This window comes from Saccopteryx bilineata, chromosome 1 (assembly GCF_036850765.1).
Source record: "Saccopteryx bilineata isolate mSacBil1 chromosome 1, mSacBil1_pri_phased_curated, whole genome shotgun sequence".
NCBI lineage: Eukaryota > Metazoa > Chordata > Mammalia > Chiroptera > Emballonuridae > Saccopteryx > Saccopteryx bilineata.
This window is the reverse complement of record NC_089490.1, coordinates 357,028,781-357,052,257: the sequence shown is the minus strand read 5'-3', so window position 1 is coordinate 357,052,257 and position 23,477 is coordinate 357,028,781. Positions and strand designations below refer to the sequence as shown.

The following is a 23,477-nucleotide window of genomic DNA, read 5'->3' as shown; positions in this document are numbered from 1 at the left end:
TTTAATATCTTCTGTGTCTCCACTTAATGTGTTTGATCTTTCCTCTAGTTTTTATTAATATATGGAATGTGGTTATCATACCCTTTAATTTTCTTCTCTGTTAATTCTAATATCTGTCAGTTCTGGATTGGTTTTGATTGATTTTTCTCTTCATTTTGAGTTGTATTTTATGCCACTTTTTATGCCTGGTAGTTCTTAATTGGGTGCCAGACACTATGAATTTTACCTTTTTGGGTACTGGATATTTTTATATTACTATAAATATTCTTGAGCTTTGTTCTGGAATACAGTTACTTGGAAACATTTTGATTCTTTTGGGTCTTGCTTTTGTGATTTGTTCAGACCAGAGCAATGTTTAGTTGAGAGCTAATTATGTCTCACTAATGAGACAAGACCTTTCGGAGTACTCAATGCTCTGTGAATTATGAAGTTTTCCGGTCTGGCTGGTGGGAACAGACAATATCCCAGGCCCTGTGTGAGCTTTGGGTACTGTCCCCTCAGATCCTTTTGGGTCTTTCCTCAGCCTCAAATAGTTTCCTCACATGCACACTTACTCTGCAGAATATACTCTAGGGGACCTTTGGTGGATTCAGGATTTCTCCCTTTGTGCAGCCTTCTCCACACCAGTTCTCTGCCCTGTCACTCTAGCTGCCTTAGCCTCCCAAGAGTCTCAGCTCTGTCCCTTCAACTAGTGGAGCTGCCAAGCTCACCTAGGTTCCCCTGCTTACTCTGTAGCCTTGAAACTCTCAAGTTAGTAAGTCAGGGCAAATATAGGGCTCACTTTCTTTACTTCCCATCTCTCAGGGATTACTGTCCTTTGTCATCTTATGTCCAGTCTGTCCCTATTGGCCAGAAGCAGAAGTTGACTGTTTTAAAATTGTGACTTTTGTGCACAGAAGAGCACACATAATTATCTTGTAAAGTACCTCTGAGGAACCAGAAATGAATCTGAGTAACATAAGCCAGCTCTAGCTTTTACATTTAGTTTTTGGAACAGATTTCTTAGTTTCTGCACAAAAGCCAAAGAGCAATTGATATAATTTAATTACTTTGGTCTCAGATTTTACTGAGAGATGAAGAGAAAAACATTCTTCCTGCATGACGTTTCTGATTCACATACAGTATTTTTGAAATTTCCAAAATAATCTTTGACAAGACAGAAACAAACCCTTTTGGAAAACATAATCTTATTTAAGTGATAATATATAAGGTCTTTTCCTTTCAGGAAAATTATTCTGCATGTAAAGTTTTATTTTAAACCTTGAATGCTTCTATTTCATTGTTTGTAGTGGCAAAAGACAGGAAAAAACCTAAAAGCTCTTTTATGAGAGACTAGTTAAATGAATGGTAGTGGCCTATTCATACAGTATATGTTTAAAAGAATAGACAGCTCTAACATGTACAGATACATAATAGTCTACAAGATATATTGACAAGTAAAAAGAGCAGTGACGTATGTACACTCAAGCTTGATTATGTGTAGCTGGCTCTAGAAGAATATATAACTGGTAGTAGTGGTTGCTCCTGGGCATAAGAATTACCATATTTCCCCATGTATAAGACACTCCCATGTGTAAGATGCACCTTAATTTTGGGGCCATTTGAAAAAAAAAAATGTATTACATAAAGTTATTGAACTCAAGTTTTATTCATCATAAAATTCATAAAATTCCTCCTCACTGTCAAAACTCCCATCCATTAGCTTGTCCTTATCTGTGTCTGATGACGAATCACTGTCTTCAACAATGAGGGCAAAAACAAGTGCAAAAAAGCAGGAAATTCAAGTAAAATAACTACAACCATGTATAAGACACACCCAGTTTTTAGACCCCCAATTTTTTTTTTTAAATGCATCTTCTACATGGGAAAATACAGTAAAGATTGGGATGGAGGGATTTATTTTTCACTGTATACTTTTATGCTATTTACTTTTTTAAAAACCATGTATATATATGTATAACTTTTCGAACAAACCTGTTTTTAAAAAGGAAGAAAAAAACTGTTCTTTAATTGACTTCTTTAATAGGAGAGATCGACACAGGAATTGCCCCATTTGTCGCCTGCAGATGTCTGGAACAAATGAATCTTGGGTGGTGTCAGATGCACCCACTGAAGATGATATGGCTAACTATATTCTTAACATGGCTGATGAGGCAGGCCAGCCCCACAGACCATGACCATGGGTGAAGTGTTTTGTTGCTATTGTGGGCTACAAATACTTGGGTCACAGGGAAGGAATGCAGGGATGGTATGGCATAGGCACAGAGAACTCAGTTTTCCCTACCCTCTGGTTTTCACTTTTCTGACAGTTTATCCCATTTCTTTTGATAAACTTTTCATGTCTTCCATTTATGGTAAACTAAAAGTTGCTACTGTTTTAGGCCATATTGTCCTATTATTTATCTGTTCTAATATAGTATATTAGAACTAATTGCTCTTGAATCCTTTGCTGAGCTAACAGCAACATTTCCAGAGGCTTCTGAAACATTTTTCAGGGTAGGAGTATTCTGGAATATATTTAGTTAGGTTTAAAATAAACCGTGAATGTTAAAAAGTTGTAGCCGTCTGAGAGAAAATTTTAAATGACTGAAAATGGAGAACACATCAAAAGTGCACGTTACTACTTAAATTAGTCTTTCTGCTGGGATCTAAGGAGTATGTATGCCCCCTTGTGGTTAATTATTGCTCCTTTAATAATTTTTTACTTGAAATGATCTATAGTTATTTCATAACCTTAACTGTGTGTTTTGAGACTACTTGGTTTTTATTTAAAAGCTTTTTTCCCCCATGCTGTATAATTTGGGTAAAGACTATAAAGTTGGTTGTGACTGCTTTGTAGATGGATTTCTGCTGGAGAATCTTCTTGACTGTTCTAGAAATGCTTTCCCACAGCTGGGGAACTGTTCTAACTAGCTCTTGATAATACTTAAGCATCTCGGAGTTTTCAGAAAGAAATTTTCATCATAGATGCTAAAATTCATATGTCCAAATTATGAAAAATCATTCAATATTGGTTTATGGTGCTTTATATTCTTAACTTAGCATCTTTCTGAGGCCAAGTCCTTAAACTTTACTTAGCTTAAGAAAAAATTAGGAGATAATTTGGCTTTTTTACTGTTTCATTCTACTTCCTTTGAAATTCTTTGAAAGAGTATAGTTATAATGGAATTATAATGTTCAATGGCACTCAACCATTTTTTTTAATTGCTTATAAAGTAAAATTTTTGTTTTATATTGAACACTATTATTCAGTATATAATAAAACTAGGGTCTGATGTCTCCTTTTAAAAGAATGTTAACATTCCATGTAATTTTTCTGACTTCTTAGTAAGTTTCAAATAGTTTCTGAAGTACCAAAGTACACAATTTAAGTTGCTACTTATTAATGGCAAAAATTTTGTATACTAGGATTTTAATAGGCATACAAATTAAATAATTCATTTCTAAGAAAAATGTCTGACCAAAGATGGCTTGATTTTTACCCCCAAAATACTGATACCTAATTGATTGACATTCATGATGGAGGCAGCTCAGTGACAAATAGTTAAACATTCACTATAGGTATTTATGCAGAGTACTGAGGGCTCCATGTGATCAACCTGGCATGTGCTTTATGGTTGTGCAACCTTGAGAAAGTCCCTTTCTCTGGTTTGTGGGTTCACACTCTAGAAACTGAGGCTTTATTTGTGGTTTTCACACTTTATTCTAGCAGTAGAATCTTTTTTTTTTTCCAAGTAAAATCTTACTCAGAACCCCTATATGTATGTGCTGCACCACTTTATAAATTCATTTTATTATAAATTTCTTTATATAACTTCATATACTATAATATTACAATTTATAAAGTCAACCAGTGAAAACATGTATTAATACATTGGTGATATATAAATTTGGTGAGTAACACAGTTATGTGATGAGACTTGTTTTATAAATTTTTTTTCCAAAACATGTATTTTTTAATTAAATTCAAGTCAGTTGCAAAACCCTGTCTCTCCTCCATGTATTATTAGTATTCCACAGAACGTAGTTTGAAAACCTTGGGATATATGATCCCCTGATATCTTTTTCAGCTCTAAGATTTTAAATTGTCCTTTTGGATTAGACTTGCTGAGTCTTATTAAGATTGCCTGATTTAAGAATGTTTCTGAAAATGAACAAAGTTGCTTTACAGGTTTTTAGATCTTTCCCAGGAATAGCCAGTGATTTTATCCCTCAGATTCCTTCACCTTTCAAGGAATTATTTAACAGTGAGTGCAACAACTTGACATTGCCCAAACCTGCTTATTTTTCAGTATGAGCTCCAAGACATTAACTGATCTACTGTGAAATATAAAATGTTTTTCTTAGCCTTATCTAATAAATGAGCAATTTTTTGCTCACTCCATTAAACTGGGTGATAATTCTTTAGATGTGAATATTAGGTGTGTTATGTTATAATAACTAAAAGTAAAAGTTGTGAATTTGTTTAATGAAGTATATAATTTTTGTATTCTGTACAGCTTTGTCTTTTTAAATTATGAGGTACTTGAACGCATTTACTACGATAGGAAATGTAATGTGTGCCTTCTGGGATTTTTGAAATGGGTTCATGAACTCTAAGGTATTTTATGTTATAAAGTTTTCCCTATCCTAACTCAGTAACAAAGGGTTTACTCATAATGCTATAGAACATTAGTTTAAGAAAGTGGATTTGACTATGAATTGAATTTAGAAATTGAGAATACTGTTTTATGCTTAGGATAAACTGATACATTGTGCAATAATCTTTAGCAAGTAAAATTTTACTTAATTGAAGAGATTCTTTTTCTCTTATGTAGTTTCACATTCTTACATACTAAATGTTTATACTCCTATACTCCTTAAGGACTATTTTGTATTGTGCTCTGGGGGGTTATGATGTTTGTGTTCTGCTTTAAATTTTATTTCAAATTAGACTTAATTTTCTTATACCTAATATGTATCTGTATAATAAGGCTTCTTGAAAATATCTTTTGGTTCGGTAATTTTTAACATTTGGAAAGTTGGATTTATTAAAAGGCAGTCCAAAGAATTTGTATTTTTAACTGTGTTTTTTTTTCCTTCATAAGTCAAGCTTACTTGATCTATCCAGGAATAAGAAAACTACTTGAAGGTTAGGGAAGTCAGCTGGTCAGCCACATCCATGTCGAACAACACAATGACAATATAATAGAAATGGTTTACAGCAGGATTTCATGTTCACCTTGTAAAACATTTCTAAGATAAAATTAATGTAATTAGAGAAGCATATTGGAATTTTAGTGCTGAGAAGAGGAAAGCCATTTATAAGACGGAGTGGTAGTTTATAATTAAATTTACTGATATATGGAAACATGGAGAATACATTTTGGTATCAAAAGACATAAAAGCCTCCTCAGATATGTTTGATAGTCTTGCAGCTGTTTATAGTCTTATTCTCTTTCTAAAAAAGTATTTATTTAAAGGTTGAGGGTGTAAAAATTCCCCAGGAACTGTATTTTTCTGATTAGTGTTTCCTTTATTGTAGTTACACTTGTTCTTCATAATATATTCATTTTTCACGTATAGAATACTTAAGTTATTACCAACTTAACACCTGCTGTGTCTACAAATCCAGAAAAAGATGAATTCTGTTCCAGCAACACAGCACTCAGGAACATATAAAGAGAAAGTCAGAGGGATAGTTTGCTATTCTGCTTTAATTCAGGATATGAAGAAGTAAAGGCCCGGGACAGGCCTTGATAATGCTAACCTCAGAGCTGTGATTTGTTCTCATCAGACAAAAAGAAACAACATTGATCATTTCAGTAGTGCAGTTTGAAGTAACACAACAAGTTAAACCTTTTAGAATAAGGGATAACACACCTCAAAAACTGATCCTTTAGAAACATGGGCTAGTATACAATCACCTTTGATTACAGCTGTAAGCATGAAAGTAGGATTCACCCAAGAAAGGTCAGGTAGGTATAATGATACAATAAAAATGTAAAATGCTAGCGAAAAAGGAGGGGTCTGCCGTGTTTGCAGGACAGGTAAAATGCAATAAATGTTGGTTGAACAGATTAAAGTAGCACCTAGGGAAAAGGAAATGAACATGTGTGGCAGAAGTCAGAGAAGAAGAGCTTCAGTTTGAAATTTTGAGGTTTTCTGAATGAATGTCCTCCATGTCTGAGTCTTAGTTAAAAATAAATTAGTAGTTATTGATAGCTTTTCATGATGCCCAGTTTTTTCTTACAGTAAAAAACTTAAACATTTGCTTTAAATAGTATTAACTTGAAATAGTTTTAGATTGAGCCATTGTCCTAACAAACTTTATTTAATAATTAAAAACAAATACTTGATAAAGTCACAGGATAAGAAAATCTAAAGTCAAAAGAAGCATTTTCACAGGCAAAAAATAGGGTTCTTCCAACCCCATAATGATTCAGAAGGACTTCCCATAGTCTCCATTCGCCCACAGAAATAGACAAGAAGGTCCTTGAGCAGCTTGTTGTGTACTAGGAGCACATATCCTTAAAAAGTTGCCAAAAGAGAAATTCATTTATTCAATATACACTTATTGAGCACCTACTGTATACCAGGCACTAGTAACACAGATACAGAGTACATTGGTAAAGCTTAAGTTCAGACTGGTCTTTAAAAATACTTTCTACCTGGCTTGCACCTGCGACCACTTACATCTTTTGAAAAAGTCTGCGTATTAGGTAAGGGAGAAATTTTGCCTTTAAAAGAAATGCACCAGGTTACAGTGATAAAAATGATAACATTTGTGAGGCCTCATAGAATTGTGAAGATAGGACTGGAATAGGAGTAGGGAAACCTAGTTCTAGTCTTATTACTTATTAGCTGTGTGATGTTAAGTAAATCTCACTTCTCTGGCCCTAATTCTTCATTAAGTAAAATGATAATTGGGCTACGATCATAGAATATTAGAGCCAGAGGAACAGAGATCATTCAGTCCAGTGCTTTTCAAAGTCCTTCGTTCAAACGGAAATACATAGACGTCCCGGTGAAAACCTTGATGAAAGCAGTCCTCAAGGAAGCAAAGGCAGCACCCAGAGTCACACTCCCCCGCCCTCTCCACCATTAAACGGGGAGGGGCATTCACAGAACACTGTTTGAAAACCTCTCATCTAGTCCTTCATTTTTCAGGGAAGGAAACCAAGACACAGAATAAGAGTAACTGGTTCAATGTGCACATTTGGCTTCCTAAATAGAAAAGAGGGTGGAGGGCTAAATAAAACAGTTTAAGAAATTCATTTAAAAGTGCAAAGAAGGAAGTTGTCTATTTTAATTCTCTCAAAGTAGCTCCCCGATGAACAGGAGCTTTGACACTGGTTTTGTTTAAGGCAGCCAGCCAGCCAGGGGCTGAAATGAACAACTACCAACCAGCCTTCAAAGCCTGGAGCGGACGATGGCAGAAAAGCACAGGGACCCATGTCAGTAGGCACTTGGACCACGGAAGATCCTGGCCCCAACAATGAAAGCACTAGTGGTTTCAAGAAAATATTTGGAACATTAGAAATGAGCACAAACAAGTGCCTGACTCCCACATCCCCAAGGAGCAGTCACCATTTGCTACTCAGAAACACTAACAGTGGGAGTGTGAGATCTTAAAATGAACAGTGCAGCCAGAATCGCTAGGTTTGAAAGTTCTTCAGAGGCATCCTCTCCCTGGAGGAAAGCTCTCGTTTAGTATCTTGACCACTGTGAATCACGGCAGACTTGAAATTAAGCCAGAAAGTTAAATGCATGTCCAGCACTAGACCTACTTGGTCAGGGCTGTGATCTCGTCTGATTTCATGGCGTCAGACAGGAAGCTGAGCTCGTTGCATAAGGTCTCGTATCGGAACGCCATCCGGATCTGAGCAACATTAGTCTTTCGAATATCATTTCCTTCAGGTCCTTCTTTATAGTAATTTTGTCCCAGAAATTTTTGCTTTTCCTATGGACCAAGAGAAATACAAATGAAACAGTACAGTACACCTTTGATTCCCTTTCTGTATCCACACGGCAGCTCTGGCATTTAGCCACAGCAAAACAGACGTTCCCCTGAAGCAGGTCCTCCATGAGGACATCTTTCCCCACGGGGCTACAGTGAAATCCCTCCTGACCTCCATGTCCTCAGGGATGTCACCCCGACAGCCACATTCATTTCCTTCATTTCTATGCCTTCCTTGGTCGGAAAGTAAAGATAACTGCTGGTGAGGAAAGGGACAAGGTGAAAACTCTTAAGAAGTCCCTCCTGAGAGCTGACAAGAACAGATAGTTGGTGTTTGGGGAAAGCCAGTCCAAGGGACCAAGTGTACAAATTGGATCTGCAGTGAGAGCAGCACCAATGTAGCCCTCTTCCTGTACTAGTGACATCACCCAGAGGAGGCACCCGAGGACCTAAGCAATGGTTCTCAACCTTGCACACCAAAATCACCTGGGAAGCTGCAGGAAACAAATTACTGCTGTCCAGGTCTCATCCCTAGAGTTTTTATTCAGTCTGGGTACTATTCATCTATTCAAGAAATGAGTGCCTAGAATGTGGCAGGTTCTATTCTAGGCCCTAGGGATACAATGCTGAACCAGTCTCTGCCCTAATGGAACTTACATTCTAGAAGGCAAAAAGAAAAACACATATTACAATATCAGTTATAATAAATAATATGAAGAAAATTAAAGGGATGGAGAATGATGATAAGTATATCTACTGTAGAATGGGTGATAAGGGAAGGCCTCTGAGGAGGTGACATTTGAGTAGAGGTCTGAAAAAGGTGACAGGGCACGTAGGAGAATTCAGAAGTCTCCCAGGATCTTCTCTCCTACTAGATGAGTTTCAGTGTGACTGAAACCTCCTGGTCCTTCTCAGCACTGACCCCAGAGCCTAGAAAGAACCAGGTAAACAGGCATTCACTGTACACGTTTCAGGGCACGTTTCAGGAGGGACAGTGCTGGGGCACATACTCGATGTGAGAGGCCGCTCTGCAGCACGCTGTTCCTGGCGATTTCACACAGGTCACACGTGCTCAGCTTCCACACTTGAGCTGCAATTGCATATTCTTCCATAAGTGCTTCCTAGAGTCCCCCAAAAGGAAATGATTAGGTGGCTGCATATCCATTTTAATGCTTCACAGATTTCCAAAGCTAGAAACATCAGACATTGCAGATTTAATTTTTCTTTAATGACTGGCACCTGAACCAAACAACATCCTCTCCCTTAAATGACAAACTCCTCAGGTTACCAAGTAGAGCTATATCAAAGGACACATATATGTATTTGTTCGAAGCCCTGTGCCAGTCAGGGGGACACCAGCCTGCTCTCCTGGGACAGTCTCCCAGGTCAGGTATACCTTTAGTATCTGCTCTATAGCTTTGTCATTTATTTAACAGACCATTTTCGTAAGATTATCCAAAAATAAAAGTTAATCTGAGTAAAGTAAATAGTAAGAGCAGAGATGGAACCTTAGTTAAGAATGAGAAATGATCAAGTATCAGTAGGACAGTGTAGTCCCCAAAGGATGTGAGCTTGGCATGCTTTCACTGTACCTTCTGAGATGTGAAATGTCTGACTAATCACAAGCCTTCTGTTACCTCTGCCACCCCACTGCCTCTGCATTCTAGAGCAGCAGTTCTTAAAATGTTCCAGGATCCCTGGGGGGTCCCCGAGGCCTTTTAAAATGACCTCCCTTTTCCAACTGCATATTTTTGTGAGACAAGGTTTTTTTCATATACTTTGATGAAAACAATTTATCACAACAGAGTGAATGCGGCTATGAGAACCAGCTGTTGTCTGACCAGGTGGTAGCACAGTGGATAGACTGGGACACAACACGCCGGTTCAAAATCCCGAGGTCACCGCCTTGAACGTGGGCTCATTCGGCTTGAGCGCAGGCTCACTAGCTTGAGTGTTGGGGTTGCTGGCTTGAGCTTGGGATTATAGACATGACCCCATGGTCACTGGCTTGAGCCCAAGGTTGCTGGCTTGAGCAAGGGGTCACTTGCTCTGCTGTAGCTCCCCAGTCAAGGCACATATGAGAAAGCAATCAGTGAACAACTAAGGAGTCACAATGAAGAATTGATGCTTCTCTCTCTCCCTTCTGTCTGTCCCTTTCTGTCCCTCTCTCTGTCTCTCTCCTCTCTCTCTGTCTCTGTCACACACAAAAAGAGAATCCAGCTGTCTTCTATTAAACCAGACATTAAAGAGATTTGCAAAAATGTAAATGTCATTCTCAGTTTTTTGTTTTAGGAAATATGCTTATTTTTCATAAAAAATTGTTAAATTCAGTAGGTTTATTGTTATTTTTGTGTTAATAGTTTTCAATTTCTCATTAGTTTCTGACAAATAAATATCACTAGGTGTTACTCAGAAATATCTCTCTGAGGCCTCAATTCTTTTTTTTTTTTTTTTTTGAGGGCCTCAATTCTTGAGAGTATAAAGGGATCCTCAGACCAAAAGCTTGGAGAACCTGTTCTAGAAGACTCTGGTACTTCTGTTTTTACTAATCAGTAGCTGTCTTATCAATAGCATCAAAATTGACACAGTAATGGCTGGTCCCCATGCATGCCACCACCTTTCTTTTCCTCTCCCTTATCCCCAGTGGTCCACAGTTTCATAATAATAGTATTAACAAAAATGGTAGCTAACATTTCGAATACATGCTATATGCAGGCACTAAGCCTCACAATACAGAACAGTTTTATCTGTTGTAGAGATGTAGAGACAGTTTTATCTCTATTTTACACACAAAAATAAATAAGATACAGTGACGTCAAGTAACTACCAACATCACAGTACTAGTAAGTTCAAAGAAAGAGAAGATAGAGAAAGGCAAGAAAACGAAATTGTGCCTTCAAAGACTCAAGGACCTCCCCAAAACAGGGCTCCTAGAAGGAGGACTTCCCTCACCAGGAGCCACCAACCCCACCCGGGTGCAGAACTGAGCTGTGTGCTCAGGTGCCGGCAGTGGGAGGACAGGCCAGGCCCGGCACCGCTGGGGCCCTAAATCCTCACCTTCGTGTAGTGGAACTGCATGGGGTCATCGGTGGAGAGAGAAACGTGCAGCCCCTTGTGCAGGAACTCCCTCAGGGGGTTTTTGGAATATTCGAGGAACAGACTGTTGTTGCTGAGAGGAGACATGGCAATGGGGATCTGGGCCAGGTAGTAGAGGTACTGCAACACCGGACTCTGCAAAAGAACCGCCAAGCTCAGGTGACAAGGGCCAGAGATGGGGGGGGGAGCATCATGAATGAAAGGCAGGGGTCTGGACACGGTAAGTCCTCAATCAAGCCCAAGTTCCCCAAAGCCAGGACACCCCATCCCCACCTCATTCCCCAACATCTGCATTCACCTCATTTCTACATCATGCCGTCTCTCCCTGGGCCAGCCCTCCAGTCCAACGTTGGAAATGCTCCCTTTCACCTCCAAAGTGGAGGCACAGCTCAGGTCAGGAAGGGCAGCTACATGCCCCAGCTGACCCCAGCCTATATACTCAGCTGCCCTCCCCCAGGTGCCGACCCCACTGATCAGTCCAGAGGATGCCCCACTTGGTGGTTTTGTTGCTTTAACTGCAAACATTCCGGTTGAGACTCTAAACACTCCAGCTCCTCAGAGGTGGGAAGGGGCAGACCGGACTGGGCTAGGGTAGTTTTTGATGTAGCATCTGCCCCACACAGAAACGTGACAGGTGGTTAGACCTCCCCAGGACCAGAGCAGGGGAGCAGTTTGAGCAAACATCATCCCTTGGCAGGTGATTCAAACTATGGAGAAAACCAAATGCACAGAATTCATGGCAGCATTATTTACACTAGCAAAAAGTTGGGACTCTGTCCAACAACTAGAGATTGGTTGAATCAATTTTAGACCATCCAACTGGCAGGCCATCCTGCCAACAGCATTTAGAATGAGGCGCATAGATATTGTGCTGCAGCACAGAAAAGTGCTTGTTATACAAAGTTAAGGGATAAAGAAGGAGCCAAAATTCTGTGTTAATTATTATACTAAGCATTTAAAAATATGCTCTGGGAAGAAAAGATGGAATTGGAAAAACTAAAATGCTATAAATGCCTGTTTCTTTTAAAGCAATAGCAATATGGTTTCTTTTTCCCATTTCTCCATATTTTGGAAATCCAAATTGTTACATTTATAATATTACTTTCATAGTTTAATATGAAACCAAGATGACTGCAGACAGCCCAGCCCAGAAGAAGGCTTGGCCCTTTTAGCATCACTGACCAGAGGCTCCCAGGGGGCAAACAGGAGCCCAAGAGACCCCACTCCTTCCCTGGGCCCACTGTTACTGTCCTGGCACTGTTAGTGTCAGGGACTGTCACTGAACGGCAGATGTCTGAATGGCTTGGTTACCTTCTTGAGGAGCAGCCCGTGGGAAATGTTGTCAGCAGTCAGAAAAGCAGACACCAGGTGAGTGATGGACCCGGCCTCCCCACAGTGAGGCCGGAATAAGAACGTGCTCAGACCTCGTTCCCTGCAGAATAAGTGAGGCAGGGTCTCGGTCAGCAACCCTGGTCCACACCGCCCAGGACCCCACAGACTATGGCCTGTACCCCTAGCTCAGGGCCTACTCCAGGGAAGACAGTCACCCATGGCAGGGTCAGCACAGCTGGCCCAGAGGAACCTGGTAACTGCCCCTCCCAAATGTAGAGACCAGGCCCAGATGCCTCAGAACCAAAAGATGCCATTCCTGGGAAACAGGTGGAACCTAGTGGTAGAAAGAGACCCCGCCCTGTCTCCACCCACTCCTCCCTTTCTTCTCCTGACCAGGCTTGTACCCCAGACTCACAGACCTTTGAGCAGGAAAAGCCATGAGAATGATCAGAGTCCAACTTCTTTGTTATATAAATAGACAAACCCAGAGATCCCAGAGCATGGAGTGAGACATTAGAAGCCCCTGAGCTAGTCAGTGACAGAGTTAGAACTAGAGCTCCCAAGTCCAAAAGCTTAGCCCCGACTGCTCCCCCAACCCCAGGCCACGTTCTTTCAGTCAGTGTCCCATTCAGAACCTCCACCTGCACAAATTCGCGCTGCCTTAGGCTCAGGGAGAGAGGCTGCAGAAGCCCAGCGGAGGCGGGAGGGATGCTGACTTGCAGAGCAGGGAAAGGATGGTGCAGTGTCCTGGGCACCAAGTACCAGACCCCTGCCTCAGCTGTGTGTGTGCTCTGGTGGGAGCCTGTGCAGAGAAGACCATTGGATTTCATCTAGACTGCTCACAGAAATTAGGGGATATTTCAAAATGAATATGAAGCGATAAAAAAATTTTGCTTTTTTTTTATTAAACAAGAGCATCAGGAAAGCAAATGACAAGTCAAAGAAAGTTGCTCAATTATGCAAATGAGACGCAAAACCAACTTTTATTTCATGGGTGAAAATGCGCTATACAAAAGGCTGAACGTACTGGAGCGTCTGCACGTTCCCTGATCCCCTCATTTTTGTGAGCAGTGTACTTTGTTCCCTGTGATATGTCCAGAGCCTAGGACAGTTCCTGTCACATCGCAGGTGTAATAACTTGCCACATGAATAACTGCACATGTGAACACTTGGTGTGGTGGTAAGTGAACATGCTTGTGTGTCAGTACATCCTATGTATCATATCAAGGGTGGACAGGTACATGTGTTAGGTGTTAGTGCATATGTGCGTGAACAGGCATGTGTACAGGCACGGGGTTTGGCTTCATGGTATATATGATCGATTGGAGCTGTTGTAGTGGGCCTGGCTGCTGGTGTGTGGCCCTACGTAGTAGGCTGGGGCATGTCCCTGGGTTTGAGGGTGGGAGCCCGGGGCTGTGCGGGGCTGGCTCACCCACCTGCGGAGGTTGTTGAGTACCATGATGTTGGCATACATGTAGTACAGGTAGTAGCTGTAGGGCGGGTTCTGCTCACTGGTCCAGATGTCCGGGCTGGGGCTCTTGTCAGAGAACATGTGGTCACTGTGCTTGGACTCATCATCCACGCTGTCAAAACCTGTCACCTGGGCAGCACAAGGGGTCTGCATCAAGCCAAGGTAGAGGAGCTGCCGGAGGCCTTGGAGTCCAGGTCTCTCAGATTCACAGCTAGGGGCCCCAGGGCCAGCCTGAGGCACTTTACTCCAAGGGGTGGGGAGTGGGCACACTGCTACTACCTATTCCTCTGGATCCAGAGGTACCTCCCAAAGGTGCCCAGAACACCAGCCTGGAGAGTGAGTCGTGCCTGTGTGGTAATGGCAGTGGTGAGGGAACACTCAGGCCAGGTGAACAGTGAGGCAGACATACCCACTGTCCATTTCTCTGCTGTGCCAAAGAAGAGGCCAGCACTACAGGGTCGCCAGCAGCTACTGACAGCAGCAGGGACAACAGCTCTGAGGGGGCAGGGGACAAGCATTTCCCGTGCACCTACTATACACATGAGGCCCTGCTCGAAGCACTGACCACACATCAGCTAATTCAATACTCAGAGTAATCCCGTGAGGGAGGGCTTGGCTGTGAGCAAACCAGAGCCAAAGCAAGTAAGCAGCTTACCCACGTGGAATGACAGGCTCTGATCCTAACCGGGCTCAGCGTCTGAACTCTGGGGCTACAGGTGCAAAACGCCCTAGGGCATGTCCCAGGTACAGTCATGAAAAACTAGCCTGGATGCTTCACCAGCAGGCCAAGGTGGGGCCCATCCAATAAGGCCTCTTGGAAGGCTGAGCCATGGTTCTGGGAGGAGGTGGCTCTACTCCCCAGCTCTTCCCCGGGAACTGCCCTCTGAGGCAGACCAGAGAAGCTCAAGACACTCCTATCCTTCCAGGTCAGTTACACCTCAGCTGGGCCCGAACTGTGCCCCCGGGGGGCCCCATGCTAGTCCCAGGCTCCCCAGTCCCCTGATCCCAGAGGTCAGGCCTTGACCTCAGCCAGCATGTGGGGCAGGTTTGCTGACATGTCCCTCCTTTTTCTCAGCCACAGCAGTGCTTTGGGAAGCCCACTTTGTCCCACAACTGGCCCAAACTGGGGAGCCCCCAGCCCAGGCCCAGGCCACAGCTGGGGGTCTGCCAGCCTCTTCCAAAGGAGCAAGGGACCACAAGGGTCTTGGCAGAATCTTCCCTGTCACAGAGCCATATGTCAAAGGAACAAGAGGGTCCCCACTATAGCTGTCAGCACAGCCTGCACAGAGTAGGGGCCAGGGAGAACCCTGAATTCTGCTCTGTACTCACTAGCTCCAGGCCTCATCGGAACTCTCAGGGCCTCGCACAGGGGTATTGTCAGCCCCTATGCTGAGCTCTGTATCCAACCGATGTAGGGCATAGAACTGAAACTCCCACAGGCCTCAAGCACAAAATATGTCCAAATGTTACTATTCCCCGTCCCCCTCATGTCTGCTCTTCCCCGATTGTCAACAGTGGCCCCTGAAAAGCGCATTCATCATCCTGCAAGACACCAGGCTCCCGGAGGCCCCCTGCACTCTTCCCTCTAGCTCACCCTCAGGCTCTGCCCAGGTCCCGTCAACCTACACCCATGCCCACCACTCAGCTCGGAGTGCCCAGCCTGCCTCCTGCCTACGCCACATTTTTCTTACTTAGGAGGCAGTATGGGGATAATGACTCCTGCTGGGGAGTCAGACACCTGGACATGAATTCCAGTTCTGCCATTTTTTAGTGTTGATCTATATAAATTGGAGCTAGCAGCTTCACAGGGCTGGTGTGAGGATTCAATGGCACAGTCCCTGGAGAGCGCTGCGCACAGGGTCTAATACACAACAAGAATGTAATACTGCTTATTATTAACACCAACCGTGCTGTAAAGTAGAGCGACCATGAGGCTGAAGCAGATGATGCCATGGTGTGGACCGCCAGAGCAGGCAGCAGCCGTAACTGAGCTGTCACAGCTCGTTCAAGCCCCCATCATTTGTCTGATTGCTGGAACAGGCCCCTGACTCTCATCTTGACCCCTTCCCCAATCTCCAGCCACCTCTGTTCCAGGCTATTCAGCACATAGCAGCCAGGATGATGTTTGTCTAAAACAAATTCAACCATGTCCCTCAGCTTGTTCAAACCCTTTCCTGGTGGAGCCCCCCCCCACACACACACACTCACACACACTCACATTCACACACTCACATGCTCAATCACCCCTGCCCCATGACCCAGCACTCCAGACTCCCCATTTGTCAGAAGTCATCCATGACCTCCCCCAGATACTGCACTTCCTCTCACAGTCTCCAGCTCCCTCTATGCCAGGCACACAGAGCAAGGGGACCAGCTCCTGACCCCCTAATGCCCTTTCTGGTTTAGTCTCTCCTTCCCTTCTCTCCCTCTCCCCAAACTAACCAGAAACGGAATATATTCTGTGGGGCATGTGTACTTAAAGTGGAGGCCCATCTTTGTAGGTAAAATCAGGAGAGCTGAAATGTCTGCATCTCTGAAGAAGCCCGAAGCTGCTGCGTGGTGCTGCTGGGGCCAGATCGCCTTTCCAGCCACCTGGATGGGAAGGGACTCCATCCTGCCGCCCTGCTGCCTGCCCCAGCACCTCACCCCACCCCCAGGGCTGGGCCTCCAGAGACAGTGGGAGAAGGTGTTATTGTAGAAATTCAGCCTCTTGGAGCTCGCATCCCCATGGCTGGGGTGCAGGAGTGGGCAGGATCTGAGAAGGGAAGCCTGAACAGACCCCCAGGGCTCCTCCTCTCTCCACCACTGTGCCCACCACATAGGGCACCACCCACACTTACATATTTGAGGAAGAGGTGAAGTTCTCGGTGATCTTGGGGGTTGATTGTGGCCTCGAAAAGAGGCAGGAAGATGTTCTCCAGCATCTTCCCAAAGCTTGGCAGCAGCTTCTTAGACCTAAATATGTCACTGGGGAAAGCGAAGACCATTAAGGTGGACCCAACAGCCCCCTTAGCCTGCCTGAGATGGACCTCAATCACTTCTTCAGACAGCGCCATGTCACCATTTACACACCCAGAGCAGAGCCAGAGGTGTGGCTTGAACACAGATCCTTCCCCTTCTCTCCAACTCCCAGCAACTTCTGCAACGTGAGGCACTAGCTGGCAAACTCAACCCCTTACACAAGCCCATCAGAGAGCTTTCTGAAGCCAGAGGCCACACTGGGAGAAGGGTGGAAGGATCCAGGCTGACCAAGAGTCTGGGAGGTGAATCCTATTTCCCAGTGTTCCTAACTCTCTACAACTCAGCTTGGTTCCCTTAAACCACAGGGCCTAGCCCATTCCAGGGGCCATGAACCCCAACATGAGCCAGACAACTGGAGAGGACAGTGGCGGTCTGAGTCATACCCAGGGAGAGTGCCAGCACTGTAGGCCACTACCAGATCACTCATACCCTGATGCTCACCCCAAAGGACATCCACATCCTGCAGTGAGAAAAAGACAAGCAGCAGTTCCCACCAGGCATTTGCACATATATGTTCTTTAAAGAGTAAGAGTTGGTCACAAAGATATCTCTGCCGGCCCCACCTTCCTAAAGGAAAATCCCTGGGGAGAAGAGGCCTGAGTTGGCACTGAAACAGGTATGCTTCTCAATAGTGCGGACTCAGCGGCCCACACAGGACAGGCTGGGGCCCCCAAGGGCACAGGCAGACAGGGGGCCAGCTCACTTACTAGATCCGGGGCACCTGGATGATCCAGCGCATATTGGGTGAGTAGACCTTGTGCTGGATGAACCAGCGGGCCAGGTTGAGCCACTCATCGGGACTGCGGCCGTAGATGGAGAGCCGTGGCTCTGAGTACTGGTACTTGCTCTCCTCCAGCTCCCGGGCCACCTCCTGGCACCAAGAAGAACTCAGGTCAGGCCAAGAGCACCCCAGCAGCTGGATCCTGCAGCTCCCTCAGCCACCTGCTCCCAGGCTGGGGAGACCTTCTCTACATCACCTTGCTGCCAAGTAAGTACTCACTCGCCTCAGCAGAGGCTCCTTCCGGGAGAGAAAGGCCTTGGGTCTGCACCATCACACGCATAACTAGGCCAGGCAGCCGACACGGCTCCACATGGAGCTCAGCTGCTCCCAGCCAAGCTCAGGCTGCAAACAGATAGGGCAGCAAGGCTGGACACTGTGAGTGCTCCCACGGTGGATACCCTCCCCTCCTCGCCTGCAGTCAACACGGTGGTCACATGCAGCACCAGCCTGCCCATGCTCTGGGGCTGGTGCCCAGGGCCAGAGCACTGGGCACTGAGCACCTCAGCCTTGCCAGAGCTGGATGGTGGATGGACAGGGGTTCAGGAAGAAGAAGACAGAGAGGCCATGTGCAGCCCCACTTCTGAAGGCAGATGCTGTCAGGTATCTGAAGAGGGCTTGGAGAGGCTGAGGGCTCACTCACCTTCACCATCCGAGCAAAGTACTCTCCTCCCAGGTAGTTTTCAGTTTTCAAATACAGGTCGCGCAGCTCGCTGGCCCCCACAGGGTTGTATTTAGAGTTGAACTTGTCAAAGCGATGGAATGTCTGCCGACCCTGCAGAGAGGAGACCACCAGCCATTTCACCACATCACTCTGCAGCCACCACACATGTTCCCTCTCCAGGCCTTCACAAGGTGGTCTCACACTTGGCCACACTGCATGATGTCTTCTATGTTAGTTTTTGCATAAAATCTTGGAATGTCTTGGGGCCAGGACCATTGATCCTCACTCAGTCAGCCTTGGTGTCCTTTTGTGCGGCCTCTGTGAAGGAGGACCAGGGGGCCTTGTGCTCACAGCTACCATGGCTAAAAGCATGGCTGGCTGAGTGAGCAGAGAAAACTAAACCATTGAACAACCAATAAAGTGTGTCTTATTGCTTAGATGTCATAAGGCACTTTCTTAATTTTTTTAAACAGAGAGAATTATATATATATATTTTTTTAATTTTATTTAGAAAATTGAATTTAACAGGGTGACATTGATCAATAAGAGTACATAGGTGCCTGGCCTGTGGTGGCACAGTAGATAAAGTGACGACCTGAAACGCTGAGGTCGCTGGTTCGAAACCCTGGGCTTGCCTGGTCAAGGCACATGTGGGAATTGATGCTTCCTGCTCCTCTCCGCTTTCTCTCCCTTCTCTCTATCTCTCTCCTCTCTAAGAGTTTCAGATAAACATTTCTATAGTATTTGAACTGTTGATTATGTTGTTTACCCATCACCCAAAGTCAGATCATTTTCTGTCACCTTTTATTTGTCCCTCTTTACACCCTACCCCCTCCCTCTCCTCCCAGGCACTCCTACTCCACTCCCTTCCCCCTGGTAACCACTTCACTTTTATCTATATCTATGAGTCTCAGTTTTATATCCCATCTGTGTATAAAATTATACAGTTCTTAGCTTTTTCTTATTTACTTATTTCACTCAGTGTAACGTTATCAAGGTCCACCCATGTTGTGGTAAATGTCATTATGTCATCATTTCTTTCTTTTTTTTTTTTTTTTTTTTTTTTTTGTATTTTTCTGAAGCTAGAAACAGGGAGAGACAGTCAGACAGACTCCCGCATGCGCCCGACCGGGATCCACCCGGCACGCCCACCAGGGGGCGACGCTCTGCCCACCAGGGGGCGATGCTCTGCCCATCCTGGGCGTCGCCATGTTGCGACCCTCCTGGGTGTCGCCATGTTGCGACCAGAGCCACTCTAGCGCCTGGGGCAGAGGCCACAGAGCCATCCCCAGCGCCCGGGCCATCTTTGCTCCAATGGAGCCTTGGCTGCGGGAGGGGAAGAGAGAGACAGAGAGGAAGGCGCGGCGGAGGGGTGGAGAAGCAAATGGGCGCTTCTCCTATGTGCCCTGGCCGGGAATCGAACCCGGGTCCTCCGCACGCTAGGCCGACGCTCTACCGCTGAGCCAACCGGCCAGGGCTATGTGTCATCATTTCTTATGGCTGAGTAGTATTCCATTGTATATATGGACCACAGCTTCTTTATCCAATCCTCTATCAAGGGATGCTATGGTTGTTTCCATGTCTTGGCCACTGTGAATAATGCTGCGATGAACATGCAGAAGCATGTGTCTTTACATACCAATGTTTTCAAGTTGATACCAAGTAGAGGGATTGCTGGGTCATATGGTAGTTCTAGTCGTAACTTTTTGAGGAACCACCATACTTTCTCCCATAATGGTTGTACTAATTTTCATTCCCACCAGCAGCGAATGAGGGTTCCTTTTTCTCCACAGCTTCTCCAACACTTGTTATTACCTGTCTTGTTGAGAATAGCCATCCTAACAGGTGTGAGGTGGTATCTCATTGTAGTTTTGATTTGCATTTCTTGAATAGCTAGTGAAGAAGAGCATCTGTTCATATATCTTTATGTTTTCTTGGGAGAAGTGTTCAGATCCTATCCCCATTTTTTAAATTAAATTGTTTGCCTGTTTGTTGCTGAGCTTTGTGAGTGCTTTACAAATTCTGGGTATCAACACCTTATTGGAGCTCTTCTTTGCAAATGTCATTTCCCACTTAGTTGGCTGCCTATTTGTTTTGTTGTCAGTTTTCTTTTGTTATGCAGAAGCTTTTTAGTTTGATGTAGTCCCATTCATTTATTTTTGCCTTTACTTCCCTTGCCTTTGGGATCAAATTCATAAATTGTTCTCTATGGCCAAGGTCCATGAGTTTAGTACCTGTGTTTTCTTCTATGTAACTTATTGTTTCAGATCTTATATTTAGGACTTTTATCCATTTTGAATTAATTTCTGTGCAGGGGGACAAACTGTAGTCAAGTTTCATTCTTCTGCATGTGGCTGTCCAATTTTCCCAGCACCATTTATTAAAGAGGCTTTCTTTTCTCCATTGTGTGTTTTTAGCTCCATTGTCGAAGATTATTTGTCCATAGATACAGTGTGTCCGTAAAGTCATGGTGCACTTTTGACCGGTCACAGGAAAGCAACAAAAGACGATAGAAATGTGAAATCTGCATCAAATAAAAGGAAAACTCTCCCAGTTTCATACCTATTCAGTGCAGTTTGATGTGGGCTCATGCACAGATTTTTTAGGGCTCCTTAGGTAGCTATCCCGTATAGCCTCTACAGACTCGTCACTGACTGATGGCCTACCAGAACGGGGTTTCTCCACCAAATTGCCAGTTTCCTTCTCCACCAAATTGCCAGCGCTTATTCCACTGAGTAATGTTATTCCTATGTGATGGCTTTGTAATTTTCAGTATATAGGTCCTTCACATCCTTTGTTAAGTTTATTCCTAGGTATTTTTTTGTTGTTGTTGCAATTGTAAAATAAATTGTTTTTTGGAGTTTATTTTCTGAAATTTCATCGTTGGCATATAAAAAAGCAATAGACTTTTGTATATTGGTTTTGTATTCTACAACTTTACTGTATTGGTTTATTGTTTTGAGTAGATTTTTGGTGGAGTCCTTGGGGGTTTTTATATACACAATCATGTCATCTGCAAAAAGTGATACTTTTACTTCTTCTTTCCTGATATGGATGCCTTTTATTTCTTTCTCTTGCCTGATTGCTCTGGCTAAGACTTTCAGTATTATGTTGAATAAGAGTGGAGAAGAGAGAACAGTCTTGTCGTGTTCCTGATTTTAGAGGAAAACTCTTCAGTTTTTCACCATTTAGTCTGATATTAGCTGATGGTTTGTCATATATGGCCTTTATTATATTGGGATACTTTCCTTCTATTCTGATTTTATTGAGTGTTTTAAACATAAAGGGATGTTGTATCCTACTGAATGCTTTTTCTGTATCTATTGATAGGTTCATATGATTTTTGTTCTTTGTTTTCTTGATGTATATTATGTTGATCAATTTCCATATGTTGAACCATCCTTGTGCTCCTGGGATGAATCCCACTTGATCGTGATATATTATTTTTTTAATGTGCTGTTGTATTCGATTTGTTAGTATTTTGTTTAGGATTTTTGTATCTGTATTCATTAGAGACATTGGTCTGTAGTTTTCTTTTTTTGCGTTGTCCTTGCCAGGTTTTGGTATGAGGGTTATCTTGGCCTCACAAAATGTGTTGGAGAGTATTGCTTCTTCTGTCTTTTGGAAGACTTTGAGAAGCTAGGTACCAAATATTCTTTGAACGTTTGGTAGAATTCACTAGTGTAGCCATCTGATTCTGGACTTTTATTTTGGGATAGGTTTTTGATAGTTGTTTCTATTTTCTCCCTGATTATGGGTCTATTTAGTTTTCCACTTTGTGATTCAGTCTAGGAAGATTGTATAGTTCTAGGAATTTATCCATTTCCTCTAGGTTACTGAGTTTGGTGGCATATACTCTTTCATAATATTCTACTATGATCTTTTGTATATCTGTGATAATTTCTCCTCTTTCATTTCTGATTTTGTTTATATAAGTCCTTCTCTTTTTTCCTTAATGAGTCTAGCCAGTGGTTTGTCAATTTTATTGATCTTTTCAAAAAACCATCTCTTTGTTGTATTTTTTCTATAGTTGTTTTGTTCTCTACTTCATTTAATTCTTCTCTAAATTTTACTATTTCCTTTCTTCTGGCTTTGTGTTGCCTTTATTCTTCTTTTTCTAGTTCCTTAAGAAGTGATGTTAGGTTCTTTAATTGGGATCACTCTTGTTTCTTGATATAAGACTGTAATGATATAATCTTCCCTCTTATTACTGCTTTCTCTGCATTCCAGAAATTTTGATATGCCATGTTGTCATTTTCATTTGTCTGTATATATCTTTTGATATCTGCTTTTATTTCTTCTTTGACCCAATCATTTTTTAGAAGTATGTCATTTAATTTCCACAGTTTTGTGGGGGGGGGTTACTTCCTTTTTGCAGTTGAATTCTAGTTTCAAAGCCTTATGGTCAGAAAATATGCTTGGTGTAATTTCAATCTTCCTGAATTTGTTAATGTTAGTTTTGTGGTCCAACGTATGGTTTATCCTTGACAATGTTCCATGCACACTGGAGAAGAATGTATAATCTGATGTTTTGGGATGAAATGTCCTGTAAATGTCTATTATGTCCATTTGGCTTAGTGTGTTGTTTAACGCTGATATTTAGTCATCAATTTTCTGTTTGGATAATCTAGCTAAAGCTGTCAATGGTGTGTTAAATTTTCATGTATGATTGTGTTTTTGTCTGCTTCTATTTTTAGATCAGTTAGTAGATGTCTTATATATTTTAGTGCTCCCTGGTTTGTTGCATATATATTAAGAAGTGATATGCCTTCCTTTATCATTATGAAATGTCCATTTTTGTACCTGGTTACCTTTGTTGTCTTGAAGTCAGCATGGTCAGATATGAGTATGGCTACACCTGCTTTCCTTTGGATATTATGTGCTTGGAGAATCGTTTTCCAACCTATCACTTTGAGTCTACTTTTGTCCTTGCAGCTTAGATGTGTCTCTTGAAGGCAGCATACAGTTGGATTTTGCTCTTGATCCAATTTGTTACTCTGTGCCTTTTTATTGGCGAATGAAATCCATTTACATTTAGGGTAATTATTGACATTTGAGGATTTCTTATAGCCATTTTATGTTTTATTTTCTAGTAGTTCTGTGTTGTTTGGTTCTTCTCTTTTATGTTTCTGTCAGTTGTTTTTGTTTGGTGGTATTCCATACTTCTTTCCTCTGT

The 23,477-nt window shown here is 43.0% G+C and overlaps 2 protein-coding genes across 11 annotated transcripts in view; one reads left to right on the top strand and one right to left on the bottom strand.

The window, feature by feature from the left end:
* The window catches only part of RNF141 (ring finger protein 141), a 44,478-nt gene extending 41,096 nt beyond the window's left edge, over positions 1-3,382 (top strand). For all 3 annotated transcript variants that reach the window (XM_066250945.1, XM_066250947.1, XM_066250946.1), the window contains exon 6: positions 2,027-3,382. In XM_066250945.1, the coding sequence (XP_066107042.1) occupies positions 2,027-2,177 (151 nt within the window). In that variant the 3' untranslated portion in view covers positions 2,178-3,382. The remainder of the gene's footprint in view (positions 1-2,026) is intronic.
* Positions 3,383-3,716: 334 nt separating this feature from the next.
* AMPD3 (adenosine monophosphate deaminase 3) overlaps positions 3,717-23,477 on the bottom strand; it is a 56,326-nt gene continuing 36,565 nt past the window's right edge. For all 8 annotated transcript variants that reach the window (XM_066250936.1, XM_066250942.1, XM_066250943.1 and 5 more), the window contains exons 8-15: positions 18,281-18,412; positions 17,567-17,730; positions 16,679-16,805; positions 13,804-13,967; positions 12,347-12,467; positions 10,997-11,170; positions 8,950-9,060; positions 3,717-7,942 (exon numbers count right to left, since the gene is read on the bottom strand). In XM_066250936.1, the coding sequence (XP_066107033.1) occupies positions 7,766-7,942; positions 8,950-9,060; positions 10,997-11,170; positions 12,347-12,467; positions 13,804-13,967; positions 16,679-16,805; positions 17,567-17,730; positions 18,281-18,412 (1,170 nt within the window). In that variant the 3' untranslated portion in view covers positions 3,717-7,765. The remainder of the gene's footprint in view (positions 7,943-8,949; positions 9,061-10,996; positions 11,171-12,346; positions 12,468-13,803; positions 13,968-16,678; positions 16,806-17,566; positions 17,731-18,280; positions 18,413-23,477) is intronic.